Source organism: Ursus maritimus, unplaced genomic scaffold (assembly GCF_017311325.1).
Source record: "Ursus maritimus isolate PB19 unplaced genomic scaffold, ASM1731132v1 scaffold_10, whole genome shotgun sequence".
NCBI classification, from domain to species: domain Eukaryota; kingdom Metazoa; phylum Chordata; class Mammalia; order Carnivora; family Ursidae; genus Ursus; species Ursus maritimus.
Genome location: NW_024423344.1, coordinates 20,474,848 through 20,495,163, shown reverse-complemented (window position 1 = coordinate 20,495,163; position 20,316 = coordinate 20,474,848). Strand labels below are relative to the sequence as shown.

General features: G+C 38.3%; 1 protein-coding gene across 3 annotated transcripts in view; it reads right to left on the bottom strand.

The window, feature by feature from the left end:
- Positions 1-18,002, bottom strand: part of INTS6 (integrator complex subunit 6) — a 90,657-nt gene extending 72,655 nt beyond the window's left edge. The window contains exons 1-4 of one of the 3 annotated variants that reach the window (XM_040622510.1): positions 17,726-18,002; positions 16,572-16,686; positions 16,121-16,198; positions 15,143-15,292 (exon numbers count right to left, since the gene is read on the bottom strand). In XM_040622510.1, the coding sequence (XP_040478444.1) occupies positions 15,143-15,292; positions 16,121-16,198; positions 16,572-16,682 (339 nt within the window). In that variant the 5' untranslated portion in view covers positions 16,683-16,686; positions 17,726-18,002. Of the gene's footprint in view, positions 1-15,142; positions 15,293-16,120; positions 16,199-16,571; positions 16,861-17,725 lie in introns of those variants that run through there. The other 2 variants (XM_040622516.1, XM_040622520.1) reach the window with 2 other exon arrangements.
- Between the last annotated feature and the right edge of the window lie 2,314 nt (positions 18,003-20,316).

Genomic DNA, 20,316 nt, shown 5'->3' with positions numbered 1-20,316 from the left:
AGTATGTTAACTTAAGAAAAAAAAAAAAAAGAATCACACTAAGAAAAGCAATAGGATTAGACATGATAAAAATTAGAATATTGACTTAATGAACGTATATACAAAAGGACTTTTTTACTTCTTCAGGAACAAATTATCCCTACCTCTATATATAAATGTTAGAATTAATAATTCAAGCATAAATTTCTAAATCACCTGCAGAAAATAATCAGATGATGTTGCTCCAACAAAGTTTTCTTATATTGTTTTACCCTGTTCCTCCCCATTCTTGGCAGAAGCACAAGAAATAATTGGCATATTTCTCTTACAATAGCTTTACCCAACAAATTAAAACACATTTCTGGTTGTCTACCAGTATCACAAGACTGTTTTTTTTTTTTTCATGTTTTATAAAAAAAAATTTAACATTTCAAAGGTCTGAAAGTTGTGATTTAATCATTGCAATACACTGTCATTAACTATTTGGTGCCACACCAATAGTTTAGTAATTACCAAATCTTTATATTTAAGAATAACTACTTTACATTTTTATTCTTAGCAAGTATGTTTATGAAGTCACTCAATTTGGGGATGACTATACATATTAGAATAACCTTCAAAATTCACCTCAATCATAAAGTTATAAACAGCCTCTATCTTAGTTACAAAATCTTCCCCCAAAATAATATTAAGCTCTGCTACGACAAAGGCAACCAGTAGAGGGACTAAAAGTTTACTTTTGCCATTAGCAGAATTAAAATCAGATGGGTTTTCTCAGAGCTGGGGCTCTTTGACATAAAGAAATCTAAACACGTCCCTTGAGAATATATAGTGCAAGGTATAATATTCTACCTCTAGAGCTATTTACTAATGGAAATCTTGTCATTTAGAAAACTGATTTATAAAAAAAAAGAAAGAAAAGAAAATTGATTTTAATATTGGCCAAAAATCTCAGGTAAAATTTCTGGTAAAGATAACATAAAGCAAAAATGTTCAGTTCTCTCAATAATTTAATATTATCACGGTGTAAAATCTCAAGAAAATTTTAAGAATTAAAGTAGATCTCATTGACTAAAATCTTTTCATTTTTGCAAAAAAAAAGTTTTTGAAAATTTGAAAATTTTCCAAAAAGTTTTGAAAATATATAAGGCTAATTTTCCCCCAAATACAAATTAACCTGGTTCTCAGAATCAGTTTTCTTACTTTTACCCAATTAATTTAAAATGTAGTGGGGTGAAGGGTACAGGAATTTAACCTTAAACAGGTCTTAACTATTATCTTTTGAAGCAAAAACAAGGCATCCCTGAGCATTCGGTAAAACCTTCCGTGGCTACCTCTGCTGTAGTACTAATGGGCTCATATATTCTTTTGGTGCCACCATGTTACCAGTCCTTGGAACAACCTCGTAAGGATAGCCAACTGCCTGTCAAAGCTACTTTTCCCGTGGGCTAAAGGGTCTACTGAAGGGAAAATGTGCACCCACGGTTAGCCCTCCAGCTCTCCTGTGTTGGGATCTTCAGCTAATCCATGGCCACTCCTGTCTAGTTATTTTGCCGTATTCCAGGAAAGGTACAGCCAAAAGAAATCAACAAAAGCGATGCTAAGATGTACATCTTACACAACTAGGCTAAAAGCTATCACCTAGCCAGAGAATCAAAAACGTCCAGAAACAGCCTGTGCTTTTTTTACAACCTAAAACTTCCTTTTCAAGTTAAGTAACAGCAACAACAAGCAAATATGTTAAAAGCAGGAAAGAGTTCCCCTGAGAAGTAAGTACTATATTAGTAAAGGCTCTCATGCACACACTGGACAACTACTAACTAGGACTGCTGCTAAAAATTTTGTAATGTTGCTTAAGTTGCTAAACTAGATCTTTAGGTCTCCTAGTTACATTTTTGTAAAATCTACATAAATAACAACATGAAGCTGGCGTCATCTACCCTAGTTTCCTCTATTACCATATCTAACAAAGAGGTAACAATGCATGTACCTCTAAAATATGACAAACCACTTCGTTTTCACTTAGAAATTTTGACACTCCCTATATAATGTCAAAATTCAGATTCTATAGAGAAAATAGAAAATATAGAAACATTAATATTAAGGATAATATTCACTTATTTTAAGCTTCTTTCTAAAAGAAAAGTAGCTTAGGATGCAATTCACATCCAAAGACTTATCATAATACTGATAATAAAAACAATTATAACTATATAAAACTGAGAAAAGAAGCTTTTAATACATACTTCATATCACAAGTCAACTAGTATAAATTACATTCTTCAGTTCAGTATTGCTCAACTTCAGACAACTGCACACCACAACCAGAATTTTTTCAATATCTGCTTATTACCTGTACTAATATTTATACACTTAATATTTTTCCTTAAATCAGTCAGTTCCATTTTTATTTTTGCCTCTAACTATAGCAATAAGATCTATGAAATCATAGTTTTTGATGTGCTAATTATATCTTCTATTCAATAATTCATTGTCATTAATACAATTTAGCTTTTTTTTTTAAAGGCTAGGGTGGTTCATTACAGGGATGAATACACAACTGGTTAAACATTCCAAACAAAATATAATAATTATTTAAGTCAGTAAAGGCCTGACAGGCTTACATTTAAATCAATATTCCAAGGGCAGAATTAGAAGTTCTATGTTTGTTTTAGAATTCATTAAGAATATTATAGTTACTATCTCAAGTGGAATGGCAAAATGAGTCTTTTGATGAAAAAAGTCCAAAATATTCAATTAGGATGGGGCGCCTGGGTGGCACAGTCGTTAAGCGTCTGCCTTTGGCTCAGGGCGTTATCCCAGAGCTCTGGGATCGAGCCCCGTGTCAGGCTCCTCCGCTGAGAGCCTGCTTCTTCCTCTTCCACTCCCCCTGCTTGTGTTCCCTCTCTCCCTGGCTGTGTCTCTCTCTCTGTCAAATAAATAAATAAAATCTTAAAATATTCAATTAGGAAATTAGTGCTTATAAAATAGTATCTTTAAATATACAGGAAAGATCTCTGAAAGATACATAACAAACTCATTAACCATGGCTGCCTCTGAAGAATGGAAGTGAGCAACTGTGTAACTTTCTGTAATACTTGAACTTTTTAACCATGTGCATTTATTACATATTCAAAACAAGTACACTTCAAAATTAAAATGTGCTTAGTATCCAAAAATAAAACTTTAAAAATCTGCTAGTATATAAAAACCTAGCATTTTAGAATACATTAAAGTCTAGAACTATAGAAAAACATGTTAAAATTCCACATTAAAAGATACATATTTTTAGTTTCAAGTAATTCCATTATACATTTGTGTACCAATACAGTTCCTTTATCTAACCATATAATTCCTTATGTTAAAAATATTAACAGCATTAAGAACAGATGGAGGGGCGCCTGGGTGGCGCAGTTGTTAAGCGTCTGCCTTCGGCCCAGGGCGTGATCCTGGCGTTATGGGATCGAGCCCCACATCAGGCTCCTCCGCTATGAGCCTGCTTCTTCCTCTCCCACTCCCCCTGCTTGTGTCCCTCTCTTGCTGGCTGTCTCTATCTCTTCAAATAAATAAAAATAAAAAAATCTTTAAAACAGATGGAATAAGAGGCAAAAGTAGAGGGGAATTAAATATATTTATTTTAATAAAATGACTAAGGAGTAATATCCTGGAATTTGATTTAAATAATAAACCAAACAGTAACCATGCAAGAAATACTATAAGAACTGGAGAATAGCATGACTTTATGAAAAAAATTGTTAAGGAAACTCAGTAACATATAGGGCTAAGAATTACTGTGTTTGAAATATTAAATATTTAATAATTTCACAGAATTTGTGTTTTACATTTGAACAGGAGTCTAAAGTTTGAATAAGAGTATCCTAACAAATAATGGTTTTGGCAATATTTAAAAGTAATAGCAGCAGTGTTTATACTGGCATAAATAGAGTAATGAGGGTATATCAGAAATACAATCTTAACTTAAGAATACTAACAACAGGGATAAAGAACCTAACATATCCATTATATGAGATGGACTGGGCAATAATAACTTGGGGAAAAATTTTTCCAGCAAAGCATGTCATGATAAACATGTTGCAAACATGGCAGAAAAAGTAAAAATAAAAGCCAGGATGAAAACATATTTTCAAAGACAGATGAAGTTCTGTAACAATAATGCCGAAAATTAATTTGACCTCATTAAATCACACAGATCTACCTATACCATTTAGACTAATCATCTCCTTGGGGTGTTGATTACCACCAAATCTACAGATATTACCTTTGTAAAAGTCTGGTTAAATCGTATCTTTAACCATTAGAGCTACTTCCTTCTAAACATCTACATATATGGTCTCAAAAGAATCATTCACACACACAATAGCCCTCCTACAAACCAGATGGACGTCAGCCATAGTGTCCTACAGGAGAATCTTCACAACTACAATTGAAATGAAGAGCAATAGCCTAATAAATGTTTCATGTCAGTAAAGTTAGCAATAAAGCATTAAATTTAATAAAGGAAAAAAATTCATGATAAGCACTTGGAAAAACTGACAGTCTATTTTTTCCCCATGTGCTATCGCTGAAGGCCAATTTGAAAATAATCTAATTGGATAAATCATAATTCAAGATTAGTTTTAAGGGGGCCTGCTTTGTAAAAATTATGATTTTTCATTTTCTAGGAAAAAATGGAGGTAACCCAATTTCAGAAGGTTTTTTAGAAGGAAACATGAACATGAAAATTTCTCCAAATCCATTACATAGGTGTTTGTACTTGACGAAAACCGTTTCTAGAAATCTATTCTTCCTAGATTGTGACTCAAACATTTATTGATGCTTGTGCTAAGTACCTTCCAATGTGCTTATAGGTTTTAAATTTTCAAAATAAATGACATTTTTAGGAAACAAAAAACCAACCCTGTAATATTTGGGCCTCCTGCCAGAAAGTTTTTCATAAACCCTTCTAACTATACATACAAATTCACCAAGGTTTTAATCTTAGTAATGAACCTCATAAAAAAGCAGATGTCATACATGGATAACTGGACAGTTGTTACATATTTTTGATAATTACTATAAGCTCACTAAAATGGAAGCTCTAAGAATAACTCCCCCCCCCTTTTTTTTTTATCACATTAAAGGCTTACATTCAGTATAATGTTGTTTGGGATTAGACATTGTCCATTCTGGATTAACAATAAAATTTACATGTAAAGACCTTTTACTCTATTACCCAATTTAGGTCCAATTTTCTGGATGCAATCGCTTGGTTTTTCTTTCTAACTTACCGCTTTGAGAAACAGGTTGACAACTATAACTATACAACAAAAATACAAAATTTTACATTAGTTGTTACCCGCTGAGGTACATAAATGACCAGGAACTATCACAACTCAGGCATTATCAGAAGCCACAAAGACATCATTTTGCTTATTCCTGATAATTCAAAAGTACCATACAGCCTATCATCATCTTGCAGATGGAGCCTTTGTAACATCACTCACTGGGGTTTGCAGCCTAACCTTTCACAGAACACGGCATACTCAATCATCTTCAATTCCTGTGATTAAAAATAATCTAGTTTTTTATAAAAATATATAATCAATTTCAGAATAATTGTTGGGATGTTTCCAGGGTTCAAACTCCAAAATAAGCAGAAGACTGTTGATGTTTCCTAGTATCTAACTAGGTTCACTAGCTTTAAAACAAAGGGAAAGTTTCCCTTTAACATGCCAGCATCAACATTGCCATTTACTAGTTACAAAGTACATTACTAATAGCTAATGCTACAATTTTTTTTCTCACATACTCAAAACTGTTTTCATTTCTGTAATAAGTTTTTTAGATGTATAATCCTTCCAAGGACCTTTACCATGAGTCCCTCAGCTTATCTAGGCAAAACTAATGGATGGAAAATGTTAAAATGCCATACCCTTTTTAAGGCACAGATTAAAAAAGCAAGAGCATGTAGGGACTAGAATAAACCTTGGTAAGACATCACTAGGCTGATATAAATCTGTCCTTTGGTTACAACTAATTCTCTTAATTATAAGATTCTTAAGTTAAAATATTTTTTTATGTGCAACTATCTCTCACTATACCTATAATTGAATTTCAAATTGCATATGCTCTAAAAAAAGATTATCACGTAAAAAAAAAAATCCTTCCTAGGCTTTTCCTGCTTTTCCCACATAAATCTACATTACAAATAATAAAAGGGATCATACATTTCACAATTTGACCTTTCTTCTGCACAAGAACATTCTCCTCCAACCTGTATCCCACCATCACCAACTTGAACTCTAACTAGAAATGGACTGAAATTGAAATTTCCTCAAAGATTAAAACCTTCTTGTTTTGGGATGCCTGGGTGGCCAGAAGCGTCTGCCTTCAGCTCAGGTTGTGATCCCAGGGTCCTGGGATCGAGCTCCACATCAGACTCCTTGCTCAGCAGGGAGCCTGCTCCTTCCTCTCCCACACCCCCTGCTTGTGTTCCCTCTCTGTCTCTCTCTCTCAAATAAATAAATAAAATCTTAAAAAAAAAAAAAAAACCTTCTTGCTTTGAAAATTAAAACATGTCTGGTTTATTAAATTACTCATGTTACCAAACTGGTTTTGAACAAGAAATAGAGATTTTGGGATTTTGGGGGGCTCTATGTGGCACAGCTGGTTAAGCGTCTGACTCTTGGTTTCAGCTCAGGTCCTGATCTCAGGGTCATGAGATCAAGCCCTACATCAGCTTGGAGTCTGCTGGCAAGTCTCTCCCTCTCCCTCTGCCCCTCCCGCTCATGCTCACTCTCTAAATAAATAAATCTTTAAAAAAAAAAAAAAAGAAAGAAAGAAAGAAACAGAGATTCTGGAGAAAAGACTTTTTAACACCAAAGGAAAAATATTTTTGAAGCCATCTCTGGAGCTTCAAAGTTAAAACCATTATGTTCCTTATGGCACAAAATTTTACTTTCGATAGAACTACTGGGTAGCTAATTCTAACTTCTTATATTGGATATATGTTGGGTTATGGAACTTTTCTCAAAGATTTCAGATTAGAAAGCTTTTATTCTGTTAAGTGTTTAACATAACATTAGGGATGACAATAATCATCATCTAAGTTTCTACCACGAACCAAACAGGAATTTTGCTAGATGATTAACAAATATTTCTAGTTCTTATAAAAATTCTCAAGATTGCTATTATCACCATTTTGTGGATAAGAAATCTGAAGTTCAGTGAGGTTAAGGGGACTTGTCAATACAACCTAAGCTAGTAAGTGGCAGAGTCAGGCACAGCCAGTTCCAATGAAGGAGTTCTTTCTGTAAAACCACACTGCTTGCTCTGAAAAAAGCTAGATAAAATACTCTTATGTGCCCACAATTCCAATTTTTAAAATTCAAATAAAAAAAATTCACAAAAATGGTAATAGGTGTTATAATAAATTACACTGTGTATCACTTAATCTTCACCATAATCCTGCAGCATAGATCCTTTCACCTCATTTTCCTAATGGGAAAACTGAGGCAGAGAGGTTCCATGGAACTCATGGGTAGAGCAGAAACTGATAGAACCGAACAGAGTTTTCTGAACCTTGAAACATGATGCTTAGAGATTTTCAAAATTATCTTACATCAAAGGAAACATGACAGTTAACTAGTTACAAATCCTTCAAACCAGATAAAAAATAATTCTAATACTCATACTGGCTGACATACTACACTGGAAAAGCCAACTTATCAACTGACTAAGTTAATAACTCTGTATGAACCAACCAGATCAGATACTTAATAAACTATGAAATACAAAATCAAGAAGTACCATTAAATATATACATATATTAGTATCTAGACCTTAAAATAATAGTGGTGTAAAATCCTGTCAGCTACCCCCCACATTCACATTCTTACTTTTTTCCAAACAAGGGGATGGGAAGAAAATCCAACTGCATGTAACAGTATTTCCATACAGTGTTACAAGAAAGGCTAAACATAACACACTGACAAAATGAAATGCCTAGTTTTCAGAGTAACTGAAAGAAAGCATATTCCATTAAAGAACTACAGACATACCCCCAAAACGGATTCAGATTTACTGGTTACTTTTAAATAAAATTTTTCTTAAATAACATACAAGTTACTAATAAAATCTGCAGAATTGTTCATTAACCAATTTCAATCTTTTAAAATAATTCATAATTGTGAAGAAATTAACCATTTTAAACCTTTCTGGCCTTTATGTTTAAAATGAAGAAGATGGAGTAACTTCCATGATGACTTTCAATTCTAAAGTCCCATAAAATAATAGTCACAATAAAATACATATAAAGTCCAATAAAAATTTGTCAGTAGATGCAAAAGTTCAATTTTGTTCTCAAGAGTGTACATAAAAATTCACTAAGCTTCACATTTAGAATTTGTGTATCTAAGTTTTACCTCAATAAAAAGGCTGGGGGAAGAAGAATCAAGGAACAAAGACAAACTAAAACAGAAAAAAAACACTTCAGTATTTTGTTTATGGTCTGGGGACCATGCTTAAATTAAGAAAATTAATAATGCTAAACAAAAATTAAATTTATATAAAAATAATACTTTTTTAAAATGAAAGAAAACAGGATTGGTATATGTGGGCACTGATCAACCAACCAAAAAAAGCCCACCAAGATGATTTTACATAGATTAAAAACTTGAGTGAATGGTTATATTGGCTAAAAATAATTTTAAAATATTTAAGAAAAATTCAAGTTATAAAATATTGCACAGACTCTGGAGAAATCCATGATATGAACATGGCTAAATAATCCTTTCACTAATTCTAATCACAAATGACCTTAAATCAACTTAAAATACTTGAATAAGTGAAATTCTTTCATTCAAATATTACATTTGTTCCTGGCCTTTTAATTTTCAGTTGTACATAATTTAATATATAATTATTAACATTCTCTTGCATGAAGAGAAAATAAAGTTTTCTCTGAAGAAGTAAAACTTATTTTTTGCCTTTCATACTTCTGACTTTTCAGTAATTTGTAATTAAGAATGCAATAATGTCCTTTCTATATTCTTTTTCATTTTCTTTTGAAAGATCAGGACAGAGTAGTTTTTTGATCCTTTAGAAAACAGGGACTTATAAAATTATGAAGAAAAATGATAGCAAGTATTTTCAAAAAAAGTAAAATCTGGGTCTTAAAATTTTTCATTTAAACTACCGCCTTTAAAACTAATGCTCAGGGGCGCCTGGGTGGCACAGTGGTTAAGCGTCTGCCTTCGGCTCAGGGCGTGATCCTGGCGTTGTGGGATTGAGCCCCACATCAGGCTCCTCTGCTGTGAGCCTGCTTCTTCCTCTCCCACTCCCCCTGCTTGTGTTCCCTCTCTCGCTGGCTGTCTCTATCTCTGTCGAATAAATAAATAAAATCTTTAAAAAAAAAAAACAACTAATGCTCAAAAGGAAATAAATCATATCGACTTTTATGCTACTTTGAGCTCAAACCTTCTTATTAAAATATCCCTTGATACACCCAACAGACGTGCTCCTCAATGGTCCCTTGCAAACAAATTTGTGTAAATCTCATCTTAAACACACTAGGGGGAGCTCCGCATTTGAAAGAATCCTAAAACGTGCTTTTTGTCCTGTGTAAAAGGTTTCTTCTCTAACTTGTATTCCTGCAAAAAAAATGACTGATTTTTCTGAATCTAACATCTAGTTTTCATTTAATGCATTTTTTAAAAACACCATCCCTATACTTCATCATATTTACCGATTGCCACTAAGACAACTCTGGCCAAGTTACAGTATTTACTTTTCACACTGCTTCTTCAGGAAGCAATACAATGCCCAAGGGGAAAAAATACAGTATAAGATTTCAAAGCATGTAATAAAAAATCCGCTTTAAAAAAATCTCTAAATTCTTATAATTTCACATTTAAAGCTGAAAAATAATAAAAAAAACTAGAGGTAAATAAACTAATCTACTGAGAGGAGAAAGTATGCTTTGTGTCTCCTGGGTATGTCACCATTTTGAAACTATATTTTAATATACCAACCCATTTAAACCTCCGATCAATTCTATAGTAAGAGTACAATGGCTTCATTATTAGCAATCCAGAATATGAAAAAGCAGAGGCACAGGGTGGTCAAGTGACTACCCAATGTTACATAGTAATTTAATATCAAGGTCAGGACTGCGATTCCAATTTTCACATTTCTGGCTATTGCTTTTCTTTTACACGGTTAAATAAAGATGGAGAAAAAACTTTTAAGCAAGTTTGACTATAGAGTCCTCTATCTGCCAATAAGAATTACTGGCCAGTAAAAATTATTGAAGATAATTTTAAGAGGTTTATAAGTTCAAGAACCAGGCCAAGACCTTTCAATGAGGAATGGACAGTCTCTTCACTACATGGTGTTAGGAATACTAGATGTTCATAGGCAAAAGAATGAAGTTGGATCCTTAACATACACCACATACAAAAATTGATTCAAAATGGATTAAAAACTTAAATGCAAGACCTAAACTAAAATTCCTAAAAAGTATAGGGGGAAAGCTTCAGAGAAATTGGGTCTGGCAATTTCTTGCATATGACACCAAAAGCACAGGCAACAAAAGAAAAAATAAACAGGACTACATCAGTAATTAAAACCTCTGTCATCAAAGGACACAATCAAGAATGAAAAGGCAACCCATGAAATGGGAGAAAAATTTGCAAATCACGTATCTGGTAAGGGGTTAATACCCAAAATACTTAAATAACTCCTACAATTCAATAACAAAAAACAAATAACTCAATTAAAAAATGAGCAAAGGACTTAGACATTTCTCCAAAGCCAATATACAAATGGCCAACCCGCATATGAATGGACGCTTAATACAAATAATTAAGCAAATGCAAATAAACCAGTGAGATATCACCTCACACTTATTTTGATGGCCAAAATCAGAAAAAGCAAAAATAGCACTGACAAGGGGAATTCTTCTTCACTGTTAGTGGGAATATAAAACAGTGCAACCACTATGGAAAATAGGAATTTTTCAAAAATTTAAAAATAAAATTACATGATCCAGCAATTCCACTTCAGGGCATATATTCAAAAGAATTGGAAGGAGGATGTCAAAGAGACATTTGCACACCATGTTCACAGCAGCATTATTCATTCACAATAGCCAAGAGGTGGAAGCAACCCAAGTGTCCATTATGGATGAATGGATATGCAAAATGTGGTATGTACATAGAACGAAATATTATTCAGCCTTAAGGAGGAATGAAATCCTGGCATAAGCTAACAGGAATGAATGGTGAGGACATTTATGTTAAGTGAAATAAGCTGGTCACAAAAAAGACAAACACTGTATGATTCCACTTATGTGAGGTATCTCTAGAATACTCAAATTCGTAGAGATAAAAAATTGAATGGTGGTTGTCAGGGGCTGGGGAGAGGAAAAAATGAGTTATGCTTAATGGGTTAAAGTTGCAGATATGAAAAAGTTCTGGAGACTGGTTGCAAAACAATGTGAATACACTTAATACTGCCAAATCGTACACTTAAAAATGGCTAAGATGGGTGTCACCTGGCTGGCTCAGTCGGAAGACCATGCAACTCTTGATTTCTCTAGGTTGTGAATTTGAGCCCCACATTGGGGGGGAGATTACTTACTTAATTAATTTAAAAAATGGTTAAGTGGTAAATTTGGTATTATGTATTCTTTAGCACAATTTAAAAATTAGAAAAAAAAGTTCAGGGACTTAAAAAAATTTACAAAGTACCATTCACCATTGTTTCTAGTTAATACTCAGCACAGTAGTATGTTCAAGTATTATAATCTACTTTCTTCTGAAAAGATGTCTGTAGGTCAATAAATATTAAACTACTGTCAATACATTTGTTGATAGCCTAAGGGGGAAAAAAACCCAAACAGGAATCAAGTTTTCAGTACTTTACCTACTAACATTAAAAGAAAGCCTGTATTTTGTAATACCTAAGTACGAAATACATACCGCTTGGGTAAAAGGAACAAATTAGCATTATTAAAACTCTACCTGAATTTGCTAAATTCACAAATACCTCTTTATGCTGAAGAATAAAGTTGGTTAAAATTATTCTCCCTAAAATTCATTCAACTTGATCTTAAAAGCCACTATTTCTTAATGAGGTAAAACTGGCATTAAAAATCCTTAAAAAATTAAACACATATTGTACCTCCCTTTAGGTACTGCTCAAGGATTGTTTTCTTCAAGGGCTCAGGGTAGTATGTTAAATACCATTCTAAGTCCTGCACAATTTAATCAGTAGTATACTGGGTAATAGGAGTATGGAAATCAATCCAGTGACAAAAAATAATGAATTGTAGGCCAGAGTTAATACTTAGCATGTCCTAACTCTAGATATTAAGGCTGGTTCAGATTTTCAGTGGTTCTCAAAAGATCAGCATTAATTGAAACCCTGGTGAACACAGGTGAAAAACACATGTGTCACATTTTGCTGCAATGATATGCAATTTAATGAGGTATTGCTGTAATTTCTAAGAAAAGACTGACAAGTAGCTACACATTGTTCCATGATTGTAGAAATATCAGCAAATGGTACTGATTATCAAAATTAAATATTTAAAAGAATTTCTATACACATGGGCAAGTAAGTTTTTCCTGGGATGTCCAAAGTGCTTGAAGAAGACGTTCACCGAGAGTCATTTTTACTTTCACCTTACAGACACCCTGCAAATTGTTAGTATACTAATTACTAATACCTCAAAAATGTTTTATTTGTAGGTATACTAACTAAATTAGCACATGCAATATAGGCATTAAAAATACTCTTAGGATTAGTTATGGAAAATCACATATGTGTATGTACGTGTGGGGAGTAGCTTTGGGAGTATCTAAATAAATATGTATGTACCCACATTTAGATATTTAAGAAAATTATTTGGAAACTTATATAAATGTTTTTAGATGCTCTATAAAAACATCCTCTGTCTCTTTTACCTCATTTCCTTCAGTAACAGATTATAATACAAGTATTTAGTACTGTGGGCCTTACAGATCCTTGCATAGAGTATGAAAAGGGAAGTATTTATGTAAAAACACTGAGGTTACAGAATAAAGGTATTCCACAGAAAACAGGCAAACACAAAGTACTCTTAGAAAGAAAATATATGAGCTATATTTAGTATTAAATATTTCAGACATCCAAAATTCTTGATCATCTATCCTTTTTTGAATAGGAAACGTACAATATTTAAATCAGCAATATAAAGTCTTATGATGAAAAATATCTGTGGGAAGATGTTTTCTGCTAATTAAACACTTAATCGTTTTCATTTGAAAATTATGGTTTCCTCAATTATTTTAATGCTAGTGTCATTTTTATGTGCCAATTCAGGACACAAGCACTAATATTACTCCATGCATCCTTGCTTATTCTCAAAAAAACTGAGAAGCATTATCCCTCCCGCTTCTTGAATTAATAAAAACAGCCTAATCTCCAGGCTCTTCTCTTGGTCAAAGTGGTTAGAGCACAGCAGGACCACCTTCAACCTCAAACATTTTGTAAGCTTTACAGACAAAACTTAAAAGTATCCTCTGGTAGAAGATGGCAACTGGGAAAAGGAAAATACAGGTTTAAATTACAAATGTCCTCAGCCTCTCCATGAAAATCAGCTTTTCTAAGGAAGTATCCTAAGAAATATTTTTAATAGGTGGTAGGAGGTAAATGTGTGTAAATGCCTTGCCCACTCATGAAATGTGATGCAGAGAAACAGGAAATTAATAGTTCTTCTGTACACTGACAACCTGACAACCAAATAATAACCAAATAATGGCAAGTTTCAAAATTTGTCTTTGAACTCAAAGACGTTTAGGTCAAAACCTTAACCAATAAGCTTGTATACAGCACTACATATAACAAAGGAATATAAAAGGAAAAGAAATCAATTTTATAAGAACTGAAAAGTTCATGGCAAACCTACCTAAATTACAAATGTTGCAAAATAAAAGAGGAAAAAAAAAAGATTTATGTGGTAAGAAAATAATATATTTACTGAATTAAGCAATGGAGATCCAATTCAGTAGAAACAGAACAAAGTGAACCTGAATTGCACGTATACTTTAAATGCCCTGGGATTATATTCAACAACTTCCAAAAATGTTTAGGTGCCCAACAGTTAGCACTAAAAGCATAAACATTTCTAAAACAAGGGAATGATTCTGCTTCTTTCTATATAATGCAACCAAAAGTTGTAGTCACAGGAAGAATTTCCCTGAAATTTATCAAATTCAAGAAAATTGTGGCTCATGGAGCTTGGGGAAAGACCAAAATGTATTCCTAAATGTATCCTTGTGGCAATAATGCTTCTGCACTACAACCTAAAAACTGAACTTGGGTTTAATATTCCTTTATTATGTGTAACATTACACATTTATCAGTACCTTTTCTTTTCCTGGCCAGCAATCTCAAAAGTTAAAATGGACTACCTTGCATTATTTCAGTGAACCATAATGGATTGGGGGGGTAGGGGGACAGAGAGGATAAAGAAAATTCTTTTCCAAAAGTCTGAAGTTCAAAAATAAGTCTGGACCTGCGATTTAATTCAGAAATGAATTCAGAATCTTTCTGCATAGTTGCTTACTGTAGATGCTTCAACAGCTGAGAAATCTTAATGTACTCCGTTATTTGCACTCCAATGAAAATCTTACCTTTCAGCATAGTTATAAAATATCGTTAAAATAAACACTGATAAAACAAATAGAAAAATTTCTTCTGACATTTTTAGTAATATAGAAAGGAAGACCACTAATCAACTAGTGTCCGTAAGTCACTGCAGTAGTTGCACAACTGCCTGTGGGTAGAGTATCACAGAAACTGAGTGTAGTGAAGCAGGGTATTTTCCCCTTTTATAACCTGAGTGAACTTCAAGGGATTAAAACCAAATTAATGTCAATTCTATAGCACAAAATTCAGACTCTTAATTCTGAATACAGAAACATTTTAAGGGGTAAAAAATGAAGGCTTTATAACTGTATATATCGTATGGTCAGTTTCACTTTTGTATCATGTGCATATTGTACTTTAATCTGAAATGTTTCATACTTGTATTGCATGTTATTTAGGTTTTGGACTTGACTGTGTTTTTCCACAAAAAGAAAAATCAACTGTTTTTCCACCTTAATATTCAACCTACCTGCCCATAGTTGTCTATGCCAGTTACTAATCTATTTAAATTTAATAAATCAAAGGCTGTCCTTAAGGATTGGCCAAGAGTCGTTAGTCCTTCAGCCTGAAGGTTTTTCAGTTCATTCATAAACGTTGCATGGTTTTCTTTCCATCCGGCCTGAAAAGAAAAATGTAAGAGTTTTTTTTTTCATCCTTTAAAGCCACGTACACACGGACAGCCGTTATAATCTGCCGTTCACCAAAGAGATGCTTCACTTTACAGTATGGTTTGGTTAACGTGTTAATACCGTATCACTGCCGAGGAAAACTCTCTTCAAAAAGAGGTGGCCAAGAAAAAACCTGCTTGCTTACAGCTTTTGGTGGCTAACAGCCTTAATACTTTATAACTTCCCTGGGAAATGTACTCCTTAACCTACTAACAAAATTTGGGCATGCAAAGGTACTAGTGGAAAGCAGAAGTGAGCAGGACTTCTGAAGTTAACCTACAGCTGTCCCACTGGCCCCGCGGCCCTGTGAGGAAGAATCCGAGCACCTAGCCCCGCAGCCCCGCAGCCCCCCACCCGGCTCGCTCGCCACCCTGGGCGAGCGCGGCCGAGCCCCGGGCCGAGTCCCCTTTAATGCAAACCCGGGCTCGGCGCGGCCGGGCCCGGCTGTCACTCGGGCTAACTTGAATAAATATCCCCCACAGTTCATTGCTGCCGCTCACGCCGCGGAGGGGAAATGTCGGCCATGTTGATCGCAGCGCCGCCGCCGCCGCCGCCGCCGCCGGGCCGGACTGGGGAGGGGACGGCGGTGGCCCAGCGACTCCGCGCCGCGCCAGGACGCTCCGGAGCGGGGGAGGGGGTGGGAGCCCGCAGGGGAAAAGACCTCAGCGCCTGGAGCACAGCGGGTGGGGGAGGGGAGCATAATGAAGGGTGAATGGGGGGGCGGGGAGGGCGAGCGAGGAAGGAACAGGGAAGGGAAGGGGGAGGGCGAGGGCTGTTACCTTGATAGCATAGGGCGGCTCTTCGAAAGTGACCAGCATATACCTGTCTCCTCTGCTGGCAGGGTCCCGGGCACGGAGCTGCGGGAGAGCGGGTGGGGGACGGGAGGAGGAACAGGGCGGGCGAGAGGGAAGCACAGAGGCGAGGTTACGAGGCGAAGGGGCGCCCGGCGGCCCCGCCGCCCCCCCCCAGTACCGCACACGCAGCGGCCACCCCTCCACACTGTCCCCCACACACAGATCGGCCCCCACACACCGCCCGGGCCCGGGCCGAGTCCGGCTTGCAGCGCCCGCCCGCCCGCGCGGTGGGGGAGGGGGTCCCCGAGCCCGGCAGCTCCCGCAGTCAGGTCCCCGACACCTCCGCCTCGCCGCCCCCGGCCGCCCTCCCCCCCCTACCCCTGCCGCCCGCGGGCCGCTGGGCCCCGGTCTCCGCCCGGGCTCGGTCAGTCGGTACCTTCATGAAGGTCTCTACCGCGCCTTTGGCCGTGTCCAGGTAGGTGGTGCCCAGATGGCTGCGCTGGTTCATAGAGGCAGACGTGTCTATCAGGAACAGTAAGATGGGCATAGTGCTGGCCGGGGACACCGGGGCCCGAGGTGGTGGAGAAAGAGGAGATGGTAGAGGTGGAGGCGCCGGTGGCGGCGGCGGCGACCGCCGCTACGCGGGGCGGGGGAGCGCGGCCCCCGGGAGGAAAACACCGTCTGGGTCTTTCCTCCGGCTGCGGGGAGTTTCTCCCCCGATAGTTGAGAGGAAACTCCCCGGACCCAGTCCTCCCCGTCGTACCCCCGCCTCCGCCTCCTCCTGCCTGCCTGCCCGCTGGGGCGGGCGCCCGGCCGTCTGTCTGTCGGTCGGTCCGTCCCCCCCGCCTCGGGGGTCCCGTCCCCGCTCCCGGCCCCTGTGTGTGTCCCAGCGGGAGACGGGCCTGGCTCCCCACCCCACCCCCGGTGCAGGGAGTGGGGACCTGGGAGCTGGCGAAGAGGGGAGTGGGCTGAGGGGAGATTGGCCCTGGGGCTGTTGGGAGAAGTTTCAGGGACTCCCTCCGCACCCCGGCGGTGTCACCACTTTCTCAGCCCCTCTCGCTACTGAAGCGCTTTTCTCTCTCACACTCCGGTTTTAACTCGGGCAGGGTCTGCAGAGGCTCCGCCCCCTGACACGTCCTCGAGCCACGTGACGCACCGCCCCGCTGTTCTATTGGTGAAGCCCAAGCCTCTTATTAGCATATTCAAACAGCTCAGGGGCGGGGGCAGCTTGTAGGCCGGCTCCGGGAACAGTTATTGAGCACGCGCGGAGGCGGGGCGTCGGGTGCGCGGGCGAGCGAGCGCCAGGGACGAGCAGGCGGGCCAGCAGACGCGGAGGCGGGCTCCGGGAAGGGGCGGGGACGGACCGCCGAAAGACCGCGGGGTGGGGGCGGGGGACGCGGCGGCGCGCGCAGGGAGGCCGCGGCTGTGAGTCTGCGCGTCAGTGCCGCTGGCCTCTCCTTGGCTGTTGGAGGTGATAGGGGTCGGGGGAAGGGAAATGGAGGCTGGACTCAGCTCCCCTTGCGAGGTCGGTTTATCGAACCCCCTCCCCGGTGGGCGAGTGAGGAGAGGATGAGTAAAGCAATCAAATACCCGATCAGAAGGGGTCAGGCTCCGCGGTCTTCGTTCCACGGAGAGCTCTGGCCTTGCGGTCCCCGGAGGAGGTTCCTTGGGTCTGGGAGGGCCGGCCTCACCGCGGGCGGGCCCGGGGCAGGGGGAGGGGAAGTGAGAGGTTGTTTATGACCAGGGACTAATCTCCGCCAGTCCCACCGCTCCCGTTGGGAAGTGGGGACGAGGGGGCCAGTTTTGCCCGCAGTCTCGGCCTTGGGGAGCGACCTAGGATGAGGACTCTACCCGGACCAGACCAGGAGTTCTCCCGGTGGAGACCCAAAAAAAGAGAAATAACCCTCTGTTTTCCTAACTCAGCCCTAAAAGGGCATGAGGGAAGACTCAAATATCGATAAACAGTTTGTTGCCCTTTTTATTCTCAGGGAAAAATAACCGATCTTATCCAAAGAAATATCTCTCTCAAGCCATGTTTTTTCTTAGGGCCAAAGAATGTCAATCTCAGAGCTAACAGAGACCTTAGAAGACTGTAGAACACTAACTCGTTTTTATATGGAAAAACTGATTTCAGTTTGCCCAGGTGACACACGGAGTGGGTACTGCATAAACCCTCCCAGTGCACTTTCCTTTCACTATATGCTGTCTCTAAGACTGATCCAAATACTGTATGAGGGAAGACGTTCTTGGTTAAAAGAAGCCCCTGTCACCATGCCCGGCGTAATGAATCCTCTCCTAAATGTCTGAGGAAAACTGACATTCATACTAGCTGAAAAGCTGAGGACGGTACCTGATCTACAAGTTGTGTTAGAGACGTACCCTTATAAAGACAATGGAGGTATCTGTAAGGCCTCTCCTGCTAGCCTTGCATTTCGATTTTATTTTTTTATCCTGAAATTCTCAATTATTTGCTGTCTGATCATTTAATGAAATTGTTCTTACTAACCTTAACACAAAAGAGACATGTTTTCTGGCACTTTTCTAAAATCTCGAGTTTATATTTCATATTTTGGACTTTTCCTAATACTTAGGACAACCTCTGAACTTCTTGTTAATTTAGAGTGGGGCTATTTCAGTAATATGCTGTTCTGTGAGTATGTACCATAGAAGAGTGAAATATTTTTAAGAGATTTGGACTACAAAATAAGATGGAATACAGGTCTTACATCCAATATTTGATGAGGACTGGTGGAGTTAAAAAATGGTTAAAATGTGTACCCTGCCTTCAAAGAGCTTATGGTTTTTCTAGAAGAATATTACGTACATATTATTAGCTACCACAAGGCAGAGAGTGATTAGATAATAAATAATTCAGAAAAGAGAAAAATGTGTTACCCTTGGGTGATGAACATTCTCCAGGGACAGTATATTCATATGTGCCTTAAAGCAGTGTTTCTCCAACTGAGATCCTAGATCTGGAGATAAGATCAGAGTTCTTTGATAACTTGAAAATTTGTGTTTTCATTTTAATGACAATATACAAATTGTTCTACCAGTTATAAAGACAAAATTTTTCTTTCAAAGTTATAATTTGCAACTGAAAGATTTTCATGGAATTGGTCTTCAGTTTTCTGTATCCGTGCTTTTCAAACTGGTCCACAGACCCCTGCCTATCCAAACATGTATTCTCTAGAATGACAAGAATTTCCTTTGCATTACTCAGGTTTGAGAAACACGGCTTCAAAGGATTGGTAGGATTTGAATATGTAGGTAAAGGACGAAGCTGCTGGTGAAAAAGTCCTTTTAAGACACTGAAAATATAGTGAAGAAAGAAGGTTAGCACAGCATTGCCAGTGGCTTCCTGGGGAACAGTGAAGTTCAGCTAGGCTGGAGCACTAGGAACGTGAAGAATGAGAATAAGATCCAGAAAGGTAGGTCAGATCCAGACAGTAGAGGGCTTTTATTCCAAACTAAGGATTTTTTTCCCATATAAATTACAGTTTTTAGCTGGGGTGCTAAGTACAAAGCAGTGTTTGAAGGGAATCAAACTCGACTATTGAAGTAGAGAACCATGCATTAATAATGACCTTCCCTGTTACAGTTATTTGAAATCATTTCCAATGGAGACATCATGGCTCTTCCCTGACTCAGTGGAGTTGGCAGACTGTCCTAAGTGGAGGTGTATGGTAGAGACAGGGTTAGATGCAAAAATCAAGGGAGCCAAGTCCAGTGAGCCAACCTGAAGCATCTAACCAGAACCTGTGCTTACTATCACACCTGAGATCAAAGGCCAGGTTTCCAGTTCAGAAGCCCAGAAGTGCTCAAAGGCATGGCCCGAAGGCAGAACAGGAAAGAAATCAGGACATACAAAGGCAGCAAATCAAGAGGCAATCAGAAACCAGGAAGCATTGACGAGTGGTCCCTAGACAAAATTGTGAAATAGGCCAAGTTTATTCTTAGTGACTCTGGTTGACAATGAAGCTATCGGTTGATGGTGGCTTAAAGCAGTAGTTCTGGACCAGGAGATCCACATCAGCAGTGCCCACAGAGGTGAAAAATAATAATAAAGGTACCAACTCCTCGTACCCAGAGAAAAGGGATTCAGTAGAATTGGGATGGGCCCCGGTCATCTCATTTTTTAAAAAGCTCTTCAGGTGAATCTTATTAAGAACTACATGCTT